The 19,530-nt window shown below is 54.1% G+C and overlaps 1 protein-coding gene across 3 annotated transcripts in view; it reads left to right on the top strand.

Moving 5' to 3' along the window:
- The window catches only part of CUBN (cubilin), a 170,670-nt gene that overhangs the window by 150,287 nt on the left and 853 nt on the right, over positions 1 to 19,530 (top strand). For 2 of the 3 annotated variants that reach the window (XM_068146386.1, XM_068146384.1), the window contains exons 60-66: positions 7,721 to 7,926; positions 9,820 to 9,982; positions 11,303 to 11,511; positions 12,140 to 12,293; positions 12,407 to 12,588; positions 13,597 to 13,762; positions 18,960 to 19,195. In XM_068146386.1, the coding sequence (XP_068002487.1) occupies positions 7,721 to 7,926; positions 9,820 to 9,982; positions 11,303 to 11,511; positions 12,140 to 12,293; positions 12,407 to 12,588; positions 13,597 to 13,762; positions 18,960 to 19,195 (1,316 nt within the window). The remainder of the gene's footprint in view (positions 1 to 7,720; positions 7,927 to 9,819; positions 9,983 to 11,302; positions 11,512 to 12,139; positions 12,294 to 12,406; positions 12,589 to 13,596; positions 13,763 to 18,959; positions 19,196 to 19,530) is intronic. The other variant, XM_068146387.1, reaches the window with a different exon arrangement.

Raw genomic sequence — 19,530 nt, 5'->3', positions numbered from 1 at the left:
TTGCAGTGTGGCAGCGTGGCAGTGTGGCAGCATTGCAGTGTGGCAGCGTGGCAGCGTGGCAGTGTGGCAGCGTGGCAGCGTGGCAGCGTGGCAGCATGGCAGCGTGGCAGTGTGGCAGTGTGGCAGCGTTGCAGGGTTGCAGTGTGGCAGCGTGGCAGCGTGGCAGCGTGGCAGTGTGGCAGCGTGGCAGCATGGCAGCGTGGCAGTGTGGCAGTGTGGCAGTGTGGCAGCGTTGCAGGGTTGCAGTGTGGCAGCGTGGCAGTGTGGCAGTGTGGCAGCGTTGCAGGGTTGCAGTGTGGCAGCGTGGCAGTGTGGCAGTGTGGCAGTGTGGCAGCGTTGCAGGGTTGCAGTGTGGCAGTGTGGCAGCGTTGCAGGGTTGCAGTGTGGCAGCATTGCAGGGTTGCAGTGTGGCAGTGTGGCAGCGTTGCAGGGTTGCAGTGTGGCAGCATTGCAGGGTTGCAGTGTGGCAGCATTGCAGGGTTGCAGTGTGGCAGTGTGGCAGCGTTGCAGGGTTGCAGTGTGGCAGCATTGCAGGGTTGCAGTGTGGCAGCATTGCAGGGTTGCAGTGTGGCAGTGTGGCAGCGTTGCAGGGTTGCAGTGTGGCAGCATTGCAGGGTTGCAGTGTGGCAGTGTGGCAGCGTTGCAGTGTGGCAGCGTGGCAGTGTGGCAGCGTTGCAGTGTGGCGGCATGGCAGTGTGGCAGCGTGGCAGCATGGCAGTGTGGCAGTGTGGCAGCGTGGCAGTGTGGCAGTGTGGCAGTGTGGCAGCGTTGCAGTGTGGCGGCATGGCAGCATGGCAGTGTGGCAGTGTGGCAGCGTTGCAGTGTGGCGGCATGGCAGCATGGCAGTGTGGCAGTGTGGCAGCGTGGCAGTGTGGCAGTGTGGCAGCGTGGCAGCATTGCAGTGTGGCAGCGTGGCAGCGTGGCAGCATGGCAGCGTGGCAGTGTGGCAGCATGGCAGCGTGGCACTGTTGCAGCATTGCAGTGTGGCAGTATGGCAGCGTGGCAGCATGGCAGCGTGGCAGTGTGGCAGCATTGCAGTGTGGCAGCGTGGCAGTGTGGCAGTGTGGCAGCATGGCAGCGTGGCAGCGTGGCAGCATGGCAGCGTGGCAGCGTGGCAGCATGGCAGCGTGGCAGCGTGGCAGCGTGGCAGTGTGGCAGCATGGCAGTGTGGCAGTGTGGCAGTGTGGCAGCATGGCAGCATGGCAGTGTGGCAGCGTGGCAGTGTGGCAGCATGGCAGCGTGGCAGTGTGGCAGCATTGCAGCGTGGCAGCGTGGCAGCGTGGCAGTGTGGCAGTGTGGCAGCGTGGCAGCGTGGCAGCGTGGCAGTGTGGCAGTGTGGCAGTGTGGCAGCATGGCAGTGTGGCAGCATTGCAGTGTGGCAGCGTGGCAGCGTGGCAGCGTGGCAGTGTTGCAGTGTGGCAGTGTGGCAGCGTGGCAGCATGGCAGCGTGGCAGTGTTGCAGTGTGGCAGTGTGGCAGCGTGGCAGTGTGGCAGCATTGCAGTGTGGCAGCGTTGCAGTGCATCTCTTCAATACCTCTGCCAAGAACACAGCTGCTGAGCCGAGGGCTGTGCTGCCGAGCCGAGGCTGTGCTGCAGCTGCCTCTCAGAAGGGGCAGCTCTTTGACGCCTGAGGCTCTTCTGCTCCCAAGGCCAAGTTGGTAGCAGTGGTTGGCACGGCCAGGCTGGGTGGGCAGGGGGAGAGAGGCACAGGCTTCTGAACAAAACCAGTCTGACTGATCTGGAAAAACGAGGGGCAAGCAGGTTCAGACACAGGGATCAGCCCCAGCTCTGCAGGTGCCTGCAGAGTTAAAAGCTGATGAGATCTCCAGGTGAAAGGCACCTCAGACAGCCGTGGGCAGACTTGGCTGGCATCAGTTGTCTTAGTTTCTGAAGCCAAAGGCTGGGAAATCTGTGCTGCAGTGCATGCAGACAAAGGGTGAGGAGACATCTCTTACACACACCTCTCTCCAGAGAGCTCTGCAGGGCTCTGGGCAGCTGGGTGCCAAGGAGCACACTCGCTCAGTACGGTGCCAGTCTGATGCCTGCCTCTGGTCTCCCTGCAGGGCATGGAGGAGGTGGGCAGGATGGCACACAGTGCAGCTGTGCTGAAGCTGGGCAGGTCTGGCAGCAAGTGTGTCTGGACCTATGAGGGATTGACCCATGACAGTCTAAAAACTTCAGAATGTGACCTTTGCCTGCCTGGAGTTGTGAAATGCTGCCCCGACGTGAGGCAGGGCCGTTGCTGGAGCCATTGCCAGCCCAGCAAACCAGGCAGAAGCCCTCCCTGGGTGAAGGCCGGGCTGAGGACTGTGCCTTCAGAAGCCTCTTCCTGAAAGGCTGCAGGCGCTGTGTCCCAGGCTGGCGCCGCTGCCACCCGCAGGCGGCGCACCTGCAGGGAGAGCTCAGCACCGCGGGGCCAGGAGCCAGCCCTCAGCACCAGCCTCAGATGGAGCCTGGCAGCACCATGCCTCTCTCCAGCCGCATATGCTTCTGAGCCACCACCCAAGCCAGCTGTCAGCTAATGACTGCAGCTGCAATTAGTCTGGGGGCACCTCTGCACGGGCAATCAGAGCAAAGCCCAGTTCCCAGGCATGGTGAGACTAAATGTGAGGCAGAGTTCTGGGAGAAGGTTTTCCTTACTGCTCAGGTGTAACTGGAACAGTTCTTTGTAGTAGACATCCACGGTGCTCCTTCAGTAAGAAGGGGAAGGCAGCAAAATGCCTCAGCTGTGGTTTGGAATTCTGTTGGGTTAGTAGCTTCTGACAGACTGAACACTGCTCAGCAGGCTCCCTTTGACTGCATCCACACCTCTGCCAATGAACCTTTCCCCTGGCTGTGCTTCAGAGGCAGGCAGCTTGGGCTCTCTGCTGGGATGATCTTCATCTGCCATGGAGAAGCCTCAGCCTTTTAGTTTCATTAACACTTCCCACCAGAAGCAGTTCATGATGGCAGTGTGTGGCAGAGCCATTGTGATGATTTGTGCTCTCTGACAGGCTGCTGAGGAGGAGGACAAGGCTGCAGGCTGCTTTCTGGTCACCTTACATTTTTGCTTTAAATAAGAAAAGCAGAGGCTGGAACCATGTAAGCCAGCCCTGCTGCCCCACCGCCAACTGTTCTGTAAGGTGCAGCTCTCATTGTTCTGGTCAAGTTTTCCTGCTCTACAACTTAACAGACTTCTCAGCCCCGGGCTTTGCCCACAGGTTTTTCTGCCAGTGGTGAAAATCATTCCATCAGTGATGCCCAGCAGGTGGCTGGCTATGAGCTGTCCTGCTCAGAAGTGGGGCTAGTTTTGAAAGCAGGGGCTTGTGTGCTGGCTAAGATGCAGTGCACTCCAGCTTCTGTCAGCACCCTGCTGCTCAGCACTCTGCTCTTCATTTCCTCATGGCTGCTCCCTCCACAGCCTCTCTCCTCTGTACCTTTCAGTGGCTGCACTCAGGTTTAACGCTACTCAGTGCTGAGTAGCACCAAGCTGCAGAGATCTTTCAGGAAGGGCTGCTCTCATCTGGCTGGTGCAGGGCTGCTTGGTATCTGCCTGGCCTGCAGGCTGACCGTCCTGTACGGTGCTGTAAGTGTTGGACTCGGCCCCGGCTGGAAGAGCGTTGTGAAAGCCACAGATCTCTGTACCTGTGAATCACACCTGGGTGAGTTAGCTCTCCTTAGCTCTGTTGCTGGCTGTACTAACTAGCTGTGATGTCCTGAGGATGAGGCTTTGGCCTGTTTCTGACACATCCTCTTTCTGCTTTACACATCTCTGGGGTTTTGGTCACCTGAGCTGTCTGTGTGGCTGCACAGCTAGCAGGGAAATGAACCATTGCAAAGGTCCAAATGTTTGATACCCAAACCAAGGGCAAGGCCACAGCAGCGAGAGCCTTCCTGCTGTGTGCTTCTGGGGCAAATCTCTGGCTCCTCCTGCAGTGGCCTGCCTGGTGTCCCTGCAGCCCTCACCCTGGAACACATTGAATTGCCAGGGCAGCTCAGCTGGGAAGGGGGTTACCAACAGCTTCGTACTCTTCTCCCTCCCTCTCCCCTGTACAGGGGACAAGAGGAAAAAGGAGTAAAAGCAGAGAGTAGGCTGTGAGTACTTAGCCATAACAAAGTACTCAGTCAAGGTCAGCAAAGCCAGCAGCAGCAACAGTTAGTGCCTGCTAGGGCAAAGGAAGCCCAAAGACAGAAAGTTAGTTTACCCAACTAACCTCATGTTAAATGCCAGACCAATGGGATGGTTTAGACCTTATCATTGTTTCCCTTTCACATCCAATGGTAATTTATTGACATTCTGTCACTTTCTGTCCAAGATCTGCACTGCCTAAAACTGCCATGAAAGTGTAGTGTCTGACCTGTGTGTCAGCCCAGACTCAGCTTGGCAGGGCTGGATGGGCATTGCCTGACCTGTGGCCAAGGATTACAAGCTTAAGGTTATGTTTAGTTGATGGTGTCTAAAATGCTGAGCAGGAAATGGCTCTGAATGAATAATGCAGAAGGCAGACCCCAGCAAAGCAGAGTGACACTGCACACTTTAGGCCTTGGCACCCTCCTGTCTGACATTTTCCTCCTTGCTAGGCCCTTGGTAAGAATGTGATTTATAGCTCCCATCACTCTCACTGCTGTGCTGTGCTTCTGCAGTGGCACTGGAGTGAGCACTGACATCTTTCCAAGCTTCTGACTTCATTCACAGCTGTGGCAGGTTCAGGCTGCTGCCTGGGTGTGGTGGTTTAGGCTGGGTGCTGGCCCGGATGCCACTGCATAGACCACACCTGGGAGGTCCCAAGGGGTGGGCCCAGCCCAGGGGGTGGTCACAGGCACGTATTCCAATCCCATAATGCCCTGCTCCCCTATAAAATGCCCATGCGGGGTCTTCACTTCCTCTTTTGTCCCCAGCTGCAGCCTAGGTAAAATGGTGTGAGCCGCCTCCCTTGGGCCTGCCCAGGGCTGAGGCTGGGTTGGGGGGGGAGGAAAGAGCCCTGGGGGGGTTTGGGTGTACCCCCAGGTGGGGATGGGATGTTCTTGGGCATGTTCTGGGATCTCTCTCTTTGTCCCGGTGCTTGTGGTTCTCTGTAAAGCTTTCATTGGTGTTTGTCTTTGCATTGTTTTGCTATTTAAACTTTCCATCACTTTTGCAATCCCTTTGTCTGAGTCATTGTTTTTGCCCTGTGGTGGGGAGGGGGTTTGCCCCAACCCATTACATTTTGGCGCCCCACGTTGGGCGCCAAGAAAAAAAAATGTCGAGGGTTGGAAGGGAAAGGCCTCCCCCCCCCCCGGAAAAGTGAAAGGAAAAAAACCTCACAGCTGAATTAGCAAAGCAGTGGGTGCTGTATATTTACAAAGCAATGTAGGATATGCAGGGGAATATACAGAATTTACAATATTTACAATATATACAAAAATATACAATAAAGTAGCACAGAAATGAGAGTTCCCCCCCTCTGCTGAAGGGGTTCCCCACCTCTGCTCCCCCTTCTCTCCCCCTTTCCCCAGAGAGGGTTAGAAAGAGAGAAAAGAGAAAAAAAGAGCAGTGATTAATTAGAAGCAGTTAGGCCATTATGTGTTAGAAAGTTCTTATCTCTTCCCAAGGCCGAGTCTGGCCGAAAGCCCAGAAAAAACGAGCTGCTGCCACTGAAGGAGGGGAAAGCAGACTGACCAGAAAAGTGCAGGAATGCCCAGGATACTCTGCTGCACTCCCAGTTCAGAAGGTGCTTCCTCCCACTCTACCAATGAAATTAGTTTAGATCCATCTTTCATTTACAAACATCCGACTACAACATTCCCTTTCTTAAGGGGACAGCCTCAAACGGTCACACTGGGAAATTTTCCACAGCCCTTGAGTAGGAAGTGGCAGAATGTAAATGAATTACCCTTGGATGTAAAGGGAGAATAATGATGAGGTCTAACTAATGCCATTGGTCTGATAACTAACACAGTTGTATGAACTATTCTCTCTCTTTCTCTGCTCCAGCTGATATCGGCTGGTGGCTTTGGCTTAGCTGCTGCTGACCTTGGCTAAGTAACTACCAAGCTACTCTCTGCTCTTCTCCTTTCTCTTTTCCCTTGTTCAGGAGGAAGGGGGCAGAGAGAGGGAAGCTATTGGTAGCCTCCTGGTTTTGCCCAGGAGGGTCCTTGTGTAGTTTATAAGTTGCAAATGTACGTAACTCTTGTTTCTGTTGCACACACTCATTGCATTGCATGTGCCTGGATTGTAGTTTGCTTCTAACTGCAGCTTCATTTGCTCCCATCCCAGTCTGGGCTGGGCTGGTAAATTCATTCTGGGGAGGAGTTCTCCAAATTGGTTGGGGGGTGGTGGTAATTTCAACCCACCACAGCAGCCCACAACACCCAGCTCGAATCTAGCAGCGCCTGAGTGTCTCACTTTGTCATAACTTCCTTTTGCTCATTCTTAGCTATAGGAGAAGCTTACATCTCATGTCCTTAGCGTTGTGGTTTGAGCAAACCTCTTTGTAGGGTGGGGTTTCCTGGTTAGTGGAGCAGGATGACATTTGGCCTGAGTCACTCTGGGTTAACCACTGCAAGCCTTGCAAGACAGAGCTCCCTCCAGCCTGGGGTCAGGGTGCAATCCTGAGCCTTGGATGCTGGTTCTTGACCAGACTGATCTGTTGTAACCCTGCAGCTCGAGCAGGGCAGAGTTTTCTAAGGCTGGAAGCACATCAGTGTCAAGGTCAAGCCACTGTGTGGCAGCCAAACAGGCACATCTTGCTCAGGCAGATGAAATTCTGAACCTCTGCTCATGTTGCTTGGCCACAGCTGTAGCTCCCTTAAAAGGCTCTGCTGTGGGAGGCAACAGGCTGCCTGTAGCCACAACTTTGCTCTCTGCAGCTTACAAACTCTCTGACTCAAAAGCAAGAGCATGAGCCACGCTTCATCTGAGTGCCCCAGCTAAGTGGCCAGGAGCCCCCACAGAGGCTGGGGAATGAGGCATAAAGTAAATGAACTGATCAGAATTGCTAGCTCAGTCCAGCCTCTAGAAATCAAATGAAGAAGAAAACAATCTCCTTTCCAGCAGCATGTGATCTTTGCTCAGCTGTAAATCCAGCAGGGGTCTGATCTTCAACCACCACTTTCCTCCCAAAGCAGTTTCTTTGTCTGTGACTGAAAACCGTGCAGGGTTCAAAATCTCAGTGAGAAGGTATGGGAAGGGCCTTAGCCCTGCCTGTGGCACCCAGGTGCAAAGCAGCCTGTTTGTCAGAGGGGTTGTAAGTTCCCACCGTGCAGAGCACTTCCAGAAGTAATTCCCTTGAGCCAGATCGCTGAAGATCAGTCAGGGTCCTGGGGCCGGGCTGTCAAATGCTCTCCCCCTGCACTATCTCCTGTGACCAGAAGCAGCAATTCCACTTGTAGCAAATTTTTCAGACAGCAGCCCAGTGCCCTCTGCTGCCCAAAACCTCCTGCCAGCAGCTGAGGGTGGCAGCAGGATGCTGGCCTACCTCATCCCTGTCTACTGTCTTCTTACAGCCACTTCTGAACAGCCTCAGGTGGGTGCTGATTTTCTGTTCAACAGCAGCCAGGCAGCCTTAATTCACTCTCCCCAAGCTAGCTGTGATTGGTGTCTGCCCCACACTGCTTACTGCTGACAGTCACTAATCCTTGTGAGGCAGGACAGCCACAGCTGTCCTCTAGCAGAGAAAAGAGCTGCTGGCTTGATATTAAAGAGCTGAAGATTAAGTTAATGCCAGGAACTGTTCTCACCAAACCTCTGCTTCTTCAACAGGACCTCAGGATGGCTGTGGTGGTTACCTGGCAGATTCAGCTGGCAGCTTTGGCTCTCCAGTCTCCAATGTGACCAGAAGATATGTGAAGAATGTAGACTGTGTGTGGATCATAAGTGCACCTGTGAACAGGCTGATCAACCTCACCTTCACTTCGTTTGGGCTGGAAGCAGCATCTGCTGGGGCTTGCCGATTCGATTATGTCACGGTAAGGCAGCTGTGTGTGCTGAGCAGAGGATGCAGGCAGGCAGTCCTGAGCCTGAGCCTGCCCATCACAGTGTCACAGTCTCACAGTATCACCAAGGTTGGAAGAGACCTCGAGGATCATCGAGTCCAACCTATCAACACAGACCTCATGACTAGACCATGGCACCAAGTGCCACATCCAATCCCCTCTTGAACACCTCCAGGGATGGGGACTCCACCACCTCCCTGGGCAGCACATCCCAATGACAAATGACTCTCTTGGTGAAGAACTTTCTCCTCACCTCGAGTCTAAACCTCCCCTGGTATAGCTTGAGACTGTGTCCTCTTGCTCTGGTGCTGGGTGCCTGGGAGAAGAGACCAACCCCTTCCTGGCTACAACCTCCCTTCAGGGAGTTGGAGAGAGCAAGAAGGTCTCCCCTGAGCCTCCTCTTCTCCAGGCTAAGCAACCCCAGCTCCCTCAGCCTCTCCTCACAGAGCTGTGCTCCAGACCCCTCCCCAGCCTTGTTGCCCTCCTCTGGACACCTTCAAGTCTCTCAATGTCCTTCTTAAACTGAGGAGCCCAGAACTGGACACAGGACTCAAGGTGTGGCCTAACCAATGCAGAATACAGGGCACAATGACTTCCCTGCTCCTGCTGGCCACACTCTTCCTGATGCAGGCCAGGATGCCCTTGGCCCTCTTGGCCCCCTGGGCACACTGCTGGCTCATGTTTAGGCAGCTGTCAATCAGCACCCCCAGGTCCCTCTCTGTTTGGCAGCTCTCAGCCACTCTGCCCCCAGCCTGTAGCTCTGCATGGGGTTGTTGTGGCCAAAGTGCAGCCCCTGGCACTTGGACTTGTTGAATGCCATCCTGTTGGCCTCTGCCCATCTGTCCAGTCGGTCGAGATCCCTCTGCAGAGCCCTTCAGCCCTCTAACTGACCAACATCTGCTCCTAACTTGGTGTCATCTGCAAACTTGCTGCTGACTGACTCAATCCCCTCATCCAGATCATCGATGAAGATGTTAAAGAGCACAGGGCCCAGCACTGCTCCCTGGGGCACACCACTGGTGCCTGGCTGCCAGCTGGATGTGGCACCATTCACCACCACTCTCTGGGCTCAGCCTCCAGCCAGTTCCTAACCCAGCACAGAGTGCTGCTGTCCAAGCCACGAGATGACAGCTTAGACAGCAGTTTGCTGTGGGGCCTCAGACTGAAGTCATGCAAAAATCAAATTGCTTGGTACCATTAACCTGTGTTTGTTGAGTTGGGTGACTGCTCCAGGTGAGATCCTGCCTCTTGGGAAAGCAAGAAGAGCTTAGACACTGTTCTGGGATGTGCTTTTACCTGCCTCCAGGAGAACATCTGTGCCAGAATAGAAACAGCCCCGAGCTCCAGCACTGTGCCATCACCCATGCAGGTTCATTGGCACACAGGGCTGCTTCCAAGGGCTCTGATTTATAACATATGCAATAAGTAACTCTTGGCTGCCCAGTGCTCACCTCTCTTGGAGATGAGCAGCCAAAGGGTAGGGCAGCAGTATGCTGCCAAACAAGGTCCACTGAGGCCTGTAACAGAGCCTGCTGAGCATTAGAGATGCTCAGCTAGGAGGGAATTCTGCATTTTGGTGGCTAACATCAGCCTTTCCCATTGAAGAGCACACTGAGCTTAACATAAGTAGAAATCAGAATGCCAGAAGAAAAGAGAATAGATTGTGGATAGATTTGTCAAGATGGGACCAAAATGTCCCCAATGACATCTACAGTGTCCAACAGAATTAGTTCATGTGGCAGTGAGCACCCTGCTAAAGCAACAGGGTTCAAGTAAAAGCAGTTGTGAGGTGAGGAGTGGTCAGAGAAGTTTAGTTCTATGTGTTTGTGGTGCCTCTTACTGACTTAAATGCTCTTCTTCTTTCAGCTTTATGATGGAGGAGATGAAAATGCCAACTTGGTTGGCACATTCTGTGGCTCTGCAGTGCCAGCTCCATTTCTGTCTACCCATAACTCCTTGACTGTGAAATTTAGCACAGACAGCTCTGTGGAAAGGGAGGGTTTCAATGCCACCTACAGCACAGTGCCCCGTGAGTATGCAGGTCACAGCATCACACAATGGGTTGGGTTGGAAGGGACCTTCAAGCTCATCCAGTTCCGACCCCCTGCCATGGGCAGGGACACCTCCCACCAGCCCAGGTTGCTCAAGGTCCCATCCAGCCTGGCCTTGAATTCCTTCAGGGAGGGGGACATCCACAGCCCCTCTGGATAACCCATTCCAGTGTCTCACCATCCTCACTGTGAAGAATTTCTCCCTCACATCCACTGCAAACCTATCCTCTTTCAGTTGAAAACTCCAATCCTTCCTCCTGTCACTCCAGCTCTCCTGGAGGCCATGGTAAGTACAGGAAGGCTGCTCCAAGGCCTCCCTGCAGCCTCCTCTTGTCATCTCAGCTCTCCCAGCCTCTGCTCAAAGGAGTGGTTCTCCAACTCCTTGGTCCTCTTTGTGGCCTCCTCTGGACCCATTCATGCAGGTCGGTGTCTGTTGTACTCTGGGGGCCCAAGAGCTGAATGCAGTGCTTCAGCTGGCTTCTCACCAGAGCAGAGGGGCAGAATCCACTCCCTCCACCTGCTGCCCACGTTGTTTGGGATGCAGCCCAGGGCATGGCTGGGTCTGGGCTCTTTGCGCTTTGCCAGCTCACACTGAGCTTCTCCTCATGCAGCACCCCCCAGTCCTTCTCCTCTGCTGCTGCCCAGCCTCAATCTGTGCTTGGGATTGCCCCAGCCCAGGTGCAGGACCTTGCACTTGGCCTTCTTTAACCTCATGAGATTTGCACAGGTCCACCTGCCCAGCCTCTCCAGGTCCCTCTGGATGGATCCCCTCACACAGCTTGTTGCTGTTGGCAGACTTGCTGAGGGTGCCTTGATCTCCCTGGCCAGTGCCAGTGCCAACTACTGAGGCACACCACTGGTCACTGCTCTGCACTCCAGCTGTGTGCATGTCTGCAGCTCCTCCCGTGTGGAGATGTGTATTTAAAGAGCAAGGCAGCAGCAATTGCCCCAGGGTGGAGCAGGGGCAGATGGCTCTCAGCACTGCACCTCCAGCAAGCTTAGGAGCAGCACTGCTACAGCCCAGAGCAGCTGCCTGTGGCCCTGGCTGCCTGGGGGTAGCTAACAGCCTGGAGTGCAGAGCAGGGACACTCAGGGGCTGTGAACAAAGCTGCTGATGGTTCAGGGAGCAGTTACCTGTTCCACGGCAGGCAGGGACACAGCACCGGCAGGTGTTTCGCTTAACTCTCGGTAGGGCCCTCCTGGAAACACAAAAGGATATTGCCCCCTGGAGTTTTACCTCAGGCATGGTTTGCCAGCTGGAAAGGTTTCACTGATGCCTCTGTTGCTCTTTTCCACAGGGCCCTGTGGAGGAATACACAATGCAACTTCTGCCTCCCTGACTGCAACGTCTCCCAACTTCCCCAATGAGTATCCTCCATTTACGCTCTGCACCTGGGTCATCGATGCCCCTCCGCAGCAGCAGGTCAGGGTGGTGGTGGAAGCCTTCCACCTCCATCCCAGCCAGGACTGCTCCCAGAACTACCTCGAGCTCCAGGATTCACCAACAGTAAGAAATTTACTGCTGATACCATTCACACTCAGCTCCCTTGAGCCTTTGTAAAGAGAGGAGAAATCCTCCAGCTGGTAAGAGGTTAGCTGGAGATTGTGCCAGAGGGGCACATCCAACACATTACCCACCATGCTCCAGAGGTGTTACCTGCTGCACAGCCCTGCTGACAGCACACCACACACACACTGGCTCACACCTGCTAAGATTCACACAACCTGTCACAGCTGCACCAAGCAGCAGAGCTGCCAAACCTCACACCCAGGAAATGCTGCCCGACGGCAAGGTTTGATCCACTCGGTGTCCTGCCTCCCACCCAAGCCCAACACAAATGAATGTCCATGCCAAGAAGAGTGCTTGTGACAAGCTATCAGAAAATGAGCTTGTCTGTGTCCCTTGTGTGGCACTGTGCTAAACCTTCTTTCATTGGCTCTTCTTTTGGTGGCTGGAACCCTGTCACATCCCTCTGGTTCTCAGACGTATTGAACAGGAAGTGCTGAGTGAGCTCCATGGAAACATCAAAGTGTGATTGCTGAGCTGGTATAGGAAGTGTTGAGAGATTTGTTCACCTCAGGTCAGTAAGCAGAAAACCAGACAATACCATTAATAACTTGTGGCTTGTATTGAGTTCCAGCACAGCCAAGGAGCAGTCCACAGGTTCTGTGGCTCTGAAGCTTTCCCAGTGCCTGAGTTCTACTCTCAGGACCGCACTGCCGTGGTGACTTTCCGGTCAGCTGAATACAGGGCTAACAATGGGGTCAGGTTCACCTATCAGGCCACAGGTAAGCTTGAAAAATGGCTGCAGATCTGCCTCCCCTCCCCTTTGTCCTTGCCTCACAGTGAAGAGCAGCACAGAGCTCTGCAGTGCTGACAAGCTTCTGCCTTCTGTCCCAAGGCTGCAGCAGAGAGTACCGCCAGCCCTTCGGCTACCTGAAGAGCCCTGGCTGGCCTGGCCCTCACCCCAATGACATGGACTGTGCCATCGTCCTGCAGGCTCCCCTCAACCACAGCATTTCCCTCTTCTTCCATGCTTTCAGCCTGGAGGACAGCAGCCAGTGCTCACAGGATTTCCTGGAGGTACCAAGCAAGCAGACACACCTCCTGGGCTTGTGCCAAAACCTGTCCAGAGGGATTCTGAGCTGAGCTGGCAGCAGGGACTGTCATTGCTACAGCTCTGTGGTGAAAGCTGCTCAGGTGTTGTAGTGAGAGCCTGAACAGCACACAGCACAGTCGGTCCAGACTCAAGGAGTGAGCAGTGTCATTGTCAGCTACCTCATCTGCACCTCTGCTGCCGTCACCCAGAGCAAGCCAGCATAGCTGGCATCTGATATCAGCATCTGTGCAGCAACAGCCAGCCCCAGACCTGAGTGCTTCCACTCCAGCAGCAGATTCCATCTGCTGGACATTTTTATTTAAAGATCTCTTTTCTAATGAAAGCATTTTCTCTGAACCAAACCAAGCCCCAAACACAAGCAAGGGCAGACAAGGGTGAGTGGTGAGGAGTGTAGGATACTTGCAGAGGCATTTTGTGTCGATAGCCTCCTACACAGTCCTCACTCCATCCTTTCACAGCTGGGGAAAGTTTCCCTATTGACTGCCCAGAAGACAAAAATCAGAGGCCTGGGGCAGAGTCATCATTTATTTCTCCTCTCATATCCTCCTTTCTGTCTCAATGGATCTGAGCAGCAGAAAAAACTCAGATTAAATGTGAGCTGTGTAATATGCTCTCCTTAATGTGATCAGGGCACAGAATGGCCTGTGAGGTGAATGACTGTTCCTTTCCTCTGCTTGTGAAGAGCAGAACGTGGCCTTGACTTACAAAGCAATTTCAGGCACAGCCAGGAGATGTGCCACAGCAGAGCCTGGCTCCCTGCTTCTGATGCTGCTTGCTCTGTGCCATTAGCCAGCTCAGGCTGGTTAGTGCTCTCCTTCTCCCTGTGGGTAAGAATGCACAGCAGGGGGAAGGCCAGCACTGCAGTGACAGCCATGGGAGGTGTGCAATGACTACAGTGTGTGTCTCTGCAGCTGCACTGCTGCCCAGCTGGCACAGAGCTGTAATGCTGATGGTGTCCTTCCTCCCTGAAGGTCAGAAACGGGAGTGATGCGCAGGCCCCGCTGCTGGGCAGGTTCTGTGGGGGCACTGTGCCCAGCCCCATCTTCCCCAGCAGTCCTGCTGTCTACCTGCGTTTCAAGAGTGATGCTGCAGGGGCTGGGGATGGCTACCACATTACCTGGACCTCGTCTCCCACTGGTAAGATGCACAGCGAGGCTGCTCAGCCCTGGCACACAGCGAGGTGGGATTCAGCCTGCTTGCTTTGGGCTCTGCCTCATCAACACTTAGGAGCTTCCCAAGAACCCACAGTCATGGAATCATGGAATTGTTTGGATTGGAAAAGCCCTCTGAGATCATTGAGCCCAGAGATCAACCTATGACCAGCATGGCCATTAAACCTTGCCCTGAAGTGCCATGCCCACAGGTTTCTTGAACACCCTGTTTGGTCACTCAGGAGAGGTAGTTTTTTCCTCAGGACCAGTGGGGTGAGGCTCACTTTCACACTCACAGAGTGTTAGGGGCTGGAAGGGACCTCCAAAGCTCACCCAGCCCAACCCCCTGCCAGAGCAGGAGCACCCAGAGCAGCTCACACAGGAACACAGCCAGGCAGGTTTTGAATATCTCCAGAGAGGGAGACTCCACAACCCCCCTGGACAGCCTGCTCCAGGCCTCTGTCACCCTCACAGTGACAGAATTCTTCCTCCTGTTTCCATGGCACTTCCTCTGCCTCAGCTTCCACCACTGCCCCTTGTGCTGGCATTGGGCAGCACCCAGCAGAGCCTGGCTCCAGCCTCTGGGCACTCCCCCTGCACAGCTTGAGCAACAGCAAGGAGCTCACCCTCAGGCTCCTCCTCTCCAAGCCTAAGAGCCCTCAGCTCCCTCAGGCTCTCCTCATGAGGAAGATCTTCCACTGCCTGCAGCAGCTCTGTGCCTCTGTGCTGGACTCTCTCAAGCAGTTCCCTGAGGTCCTTCTTGAGCTGAGTGGCCCAGAACTGGACACAAGATTCCAGCTGTGGCCTCAGCAGGGCAGAGTAGGTGAGGAGGAGAATCTCTGTGATGGAAGTCATTCTCTCTCTACCATTGACTTTAGCATCCTCAGAGGTTATAGTCCACTTAGGATGAAGATCTGCCTCTACTGAGAGGTCAATTAGAAATATCTACCTTGGAATCACTGAGTGGTGGTGATGTTGACTCAGCCTACTCCACTTGTAGCCCAGGTGTGATATGCCCTAGGTTCTAGGCACTGCTCATCCTGAAGAGGACTGACATTTGCCCAGGAAAGTAACTTGACTGTAGTGCTGTGTGGTGGCTGTGTAACAGTCACTTCAGTAACTGGTTATGAAATGCAGCAGCTGGGGAATGTTTGTTCATGACACTGAGTTGCTGGAGGTAGGAAAGCTCATGGCCAGCTGAAAAGCACTGCAGAGCAACCTTACAGTGGTCTGGTGATGAAAAGGCAGATGAAGTTCAGTGCAGGAAAGTGCTGATGGGGAACATGGACAGAAGGAGACTTGGCTTACAGAAGAGTGGGCTGTGAGATGGCTTTGCAGTGCTTAGAATAGAATAGAATAGAATAGAATAGAATAGAATAGAATAGAATAGAATAGAATAGAATAGAATAGAATAGAATAGACCAGGTTGGAAGAGACCTTCAAGATCATCGAGTCCAACCCATCAACCAATCCAACACTACCCAACCAACTAAACCATGGCATCAAGCACCCTGTGAAGTCTGCTCCTGAACACCTCCAGTGATGGTGACTCCACCACCCCCCCAGGCAGCACATTCCAATGGGCAATCACTCTCTCTGTGTAGAACTTCCTCCTAACCTCCAGCCTAAACCTCCCCTGGCACAGTCTGAGACTGTGTCCTCTTATTCTGGTACTGGCTGCCTGGGAGAAGAGAACAACCTCTGCCTGGCTACAACCTCCCTTCAGGGAATTGTAGACAGCAATAAGGTCACCCCTGAGCCTCCTCTTCTCCAGGCTAAGCAACCCCAGCTCCCTCAGCCTCTCCTCACAGAGCTGTGCTCCAGACCCCTCCCCAGCTTTGTTGCACTTCTCTGGACTCATTCCAGCAAGTCAACCTCCTTCCTAAACTGAGGAGCCCAGAACTGGACACAGGACTCAAGGTGTGGCCTAAGCAGTGCAGTGTACAGGGGCAGAATGACCTCCCTGCTCCTGCTGGCCACACTCTTCCTGATGCAGGCCAGGATGCCATTGGCCCTCTTGGCCACCTGGGCACACTGCAGGCTATCTTCAGCCTACCATCGACTAGCACCCCCAGGTCAGTTTAATGAAAACAGAAGCTCAGTGGTCAGCCAAGTAAGCCAGCAGAGTGCTGGGAGCTGCTGGGAAAGGAGCAGTCCAATCAGCCACTGTATGGATCCACTGCTCACACACAGCCTGCATGGTGAGCACAGGGCTGATTTCCTCCTCCTGTAGCCAAGGGCTCAGCAGAAAAGCCAGCTCTGGGATGAGGCATGCTGAGGCTTTCTAACCACTGAGGGCATACTGGATGAAAAATGATGATCAGCTTTCCTTGGCTTCTCCCACAGAAGAGCTGGAGGCTGTCACATAAAGCCAGGCAAAGCAGTTGTTCACACAGCAGCAGCTCAGTTGTGCAGCTCCTTCCAGAGCTTGGCACGTGTGTTTGAGGGCTGCCTGAACAAGCTCCTGGATGATATCTGACAGAGGCTATGAAACACAAACTCAAGGCCACACCTTGAGTCCTGTGTCCAGTTTTGGGCTCCTCAGTTTAAGAAGGACGTTGAGAGACTTGAAGGTGTCCAGAGAAGGGCAACAAGGCTGGGGAGGGGTCTGGAGCACAGCCCTGTGAGGAGAGGCTGAGGGAGCTGGGGTTGCTCAGCCTGGAGAAGAGGAGGCTCAGGGGAGACCTCATTGCTGTCCACAACTCCCTGAAGGGAGGTTGTAGCCAGGTGGGGGTTGGTCTCTTCTCCCAGGCAGCCAGCACCAGAACAAGAGGACACAGTCTCAAGCTGTGCCAGGGGAGGTTCAGGCTGGAGGTGAGGAGAAAGTTCTTCCCAGCAAGAGAGATTGGCCCTGGGGATGTGCTGCCCAGGGAGGTGGTGGAGTCACCATCCCTGGAGGTGCTTAGGAAGAGCCTGGATGAGGCACTTGGCGCCATGGGTTAGTTGATCAGATGGTGCTGGGTGATAGGTTGGACTTGGTGATCTCAAAGGTCTTTTCCAACCTGGTTAGTTCTATTCTACTCAAAGATGCCATCTCTGGGAGCTGTGAGGTGAAAACTCTTGGAGCCTGTGAGAGTAACCTGGGCATGGTCTGCACATTTCTCCCAGGGCAGATGGAATTTTGCTGTAAATGGCCTTCAGCTCACTTGATAGGACTGTGTCCTCTGAGCTGCTCTTGTGTTTGTCCATCACATGAGGATTCACTTCTTCGTATTCCAAAGAGTGGACAAAGAGAGAATTTGTCTCCTGTTGAGTAGTTAGGAACTGACCTGACCCAAGGAGTTTGGAGGGGTTTGAGCTTTAATATCCAGTGACATTCCAGTGCCCACTCTATATTCCAGTGCCCACTGAATGTTCCAATGCCCACTGAATGTTCCAATGCCCACTGTGTATTCCAGTGCCCACTGAATGTTCCAATGCCCACTCTGTATTCCAATGCCCACTGAATGTTCCAATGCCCACTGAATGTTCCAATGTCCACTGAATGTTCCAATGTCCACTGTATATTCCAGTGCCCACTGAATGTTCCAATGCCCACTGAATGTTCCAATGCCCACTGTATATTCCAGTGCCCACTGTGTATTCCAATGCCCACTGAATGTTCCAATGCCCACTGAATGTTCCAATGCCCACTCTGTATTCCAGTGCCCACTGAATGTTCCAATGCCCACTGAATGTTCCAATGCCCACTGTGTATTCCAATGCCCACTGAATGTTCCAATGCCCACTGAATGTTCCAGTGCCCACTGAATGTTCCAATGCCCACTGAATGTTCCAGTGCCCACTGAATGTTCCAATGCCCACTGTGTATTCCAGTGCCCACTGAATGTTCCAATGCCCACTGAATGTTCCAGTGCCCACTGAATGTTCCAATGCCCACTGTGTATTCCAGTGCCCACTGAATGTTCCAATGCCCACTGAATGTTCCAGTGCCCACTGAATGTTCCAATGCCCACTGTATATTCCAGTGCCCACTGTGTATTCCAATGCCCACTGAATGTTCCAGTGCCCACTCTGTATTCCAATGCCCACTGAATGTTCCAGTGCTCACTGTGTATTCCAATGCCCACTGAATGTTCCAGTGCCCACTGAATGTTCCAATGCCCACTCTGTATTCCAATGCCCACTGAATGTTCCAATGCCCACTGTGTATTCCAATGCCCACTGAATGTTCCAATGCCCACTGAATGTTCCAATGCCCACTGAATGTTCCAATGCCCACTGTGTATTCCAATGCCCACTGAATGTTCCAATGCCCACTGAATGTTCCAATGCCCACTGAATGTTCCAATGCCCACTGTGTATTCCAATGCCCACTGAATGTTCCAATGCCCACTGAATGTTCCAATGCCCACTGAATGTTCCAATGCCCACTGTGTATTCCAATGCCCACTGAATGTTCCAGTGCCCACTGAATGTTCCAATGCCCACTGTGTATTCCAGTGCCCACTCTATATTCTCCTCAGACTGCTGAAGCCAGAGCCTCAGTTTGTCTCTTACTGCCGTGGCATCCAGGCTCATTGTTCCAGCTCCCAATGGCTGTTTTTCAGTGCTGCTGCTAATACTGTACTAAGCTCCTACCCCATGCAGTATCTGGTGAAGCTAAGCCTTCAGTGGCATCCTGGCTGCATTAGAAATGCTGTGCCCAGCAGCAGCAGGGAGGGGATTGTCCTCCTGTACTCAGCTCTGGTGAGGCCACACCTGCAGTGTTGTGTCCAGTTCTGGGCACCTCAGTACCAGAGAGATGTGGAGGTGCTGGAGCCAGGGCAGAGCAGGGCAAGGAAGCTGGGAAGGGCCTGGAGAATAAATCTTGTGAGGAGCTGGGGATGGTTAGTTTGGCTGAGGGGAGACCTCCTGGCTGTCTACAGCTCCCTGAAAGGAGGTTGTGGAGAGGTTGGTGCTGGTCTCTTCTCCCAGGTAATCAGTGACAGAACAAGAGGGAATGGCCTCAGGCTGCAGCAGGGCAGGGTTAGACTGGACAGGAGGAAACATTTGTTCCCAGCCAGAGTGGTCAGAGATTGGCAGCGGCTGCCCAGGGAGGTGGTGGAGTCCCCAAGCCTGGATGTTTAAAGGTGGTTTGGATGTGGTGCTTGGGCTGAGCCTTGTAGAGTAGGACCAGGGGTTGGACTTGGTGACCCCAGGGGTCCTTTCCAGCCTGAATGTTTGTGTGCTTCTGTTTGCAGAGTGTGGAGGGAGGCTGTATGGCAGCAGCGGCTCCTTCACCAGCCCCAGGTACCCGGCCACGTACCACAACCACACTGACTGCGAGTGGGACATCGCCGTGCCCCAGGGGCGGACCCTGACACTCCGCTTTGATTTCTTCAGCATCGACGACCCGGGGGACTGCAGCAGCAACTACCTGATGCTGTACGACGGGCCCGACGGCAGCTCCCCGCCCGTGGGGCCCTTCTGCGGCACGGTAAGTGTTGGCTGCCGGCTGCCACCCTGCCTGCCCGTGGGCACTCGGCACCGCTGCGCACCCCGGGCTGCTCCCAACCCTGGCACCAAGCGCACAGAGCTGAGGGGAGGAGCAGGCAGCAGGCTGCGGCGCCTTTGGAGCTTCCAACGCAGACCTGACAGTGACATCTAGTGGGAGGCAGCGAGCTCCGGAGCTCAGTGCTCAGTGCCTGACTGGGGCCGGGGGTGCCTGCGGGAGAGCCGGGGCAGCAGTGTCTGCTACAGACCTGAGGTCCCTTCCCACCTTCCCCAGTCTGTGCCTCAGCTTTAACTCGCTGTCTGGCTTTGCCAAAGGAC

The sequence above is a fragment of the Melanerpes formicivorus genome, unplaced genomic scaffold (genome assembly GCF_026170545.1).
Source record: "Melanerpes formicivorus ecotype bairdi unplaced genomic scaffold, bMelFor1.0.p_v2 SCAF_13, whole genome shotgun sequence".
Classification (NCBI taxonomy): Eukaryota; Metazoa; Chordata; class Aves; order Piciformes; family Picidae; genus Melanerpes; species Melanerpes formicivorus.
The sequence above is the reverse complement of the archived record's forward strand: the minus strand, read 5'-3'. Positions and strand labels throughout refer to the sequence as shown.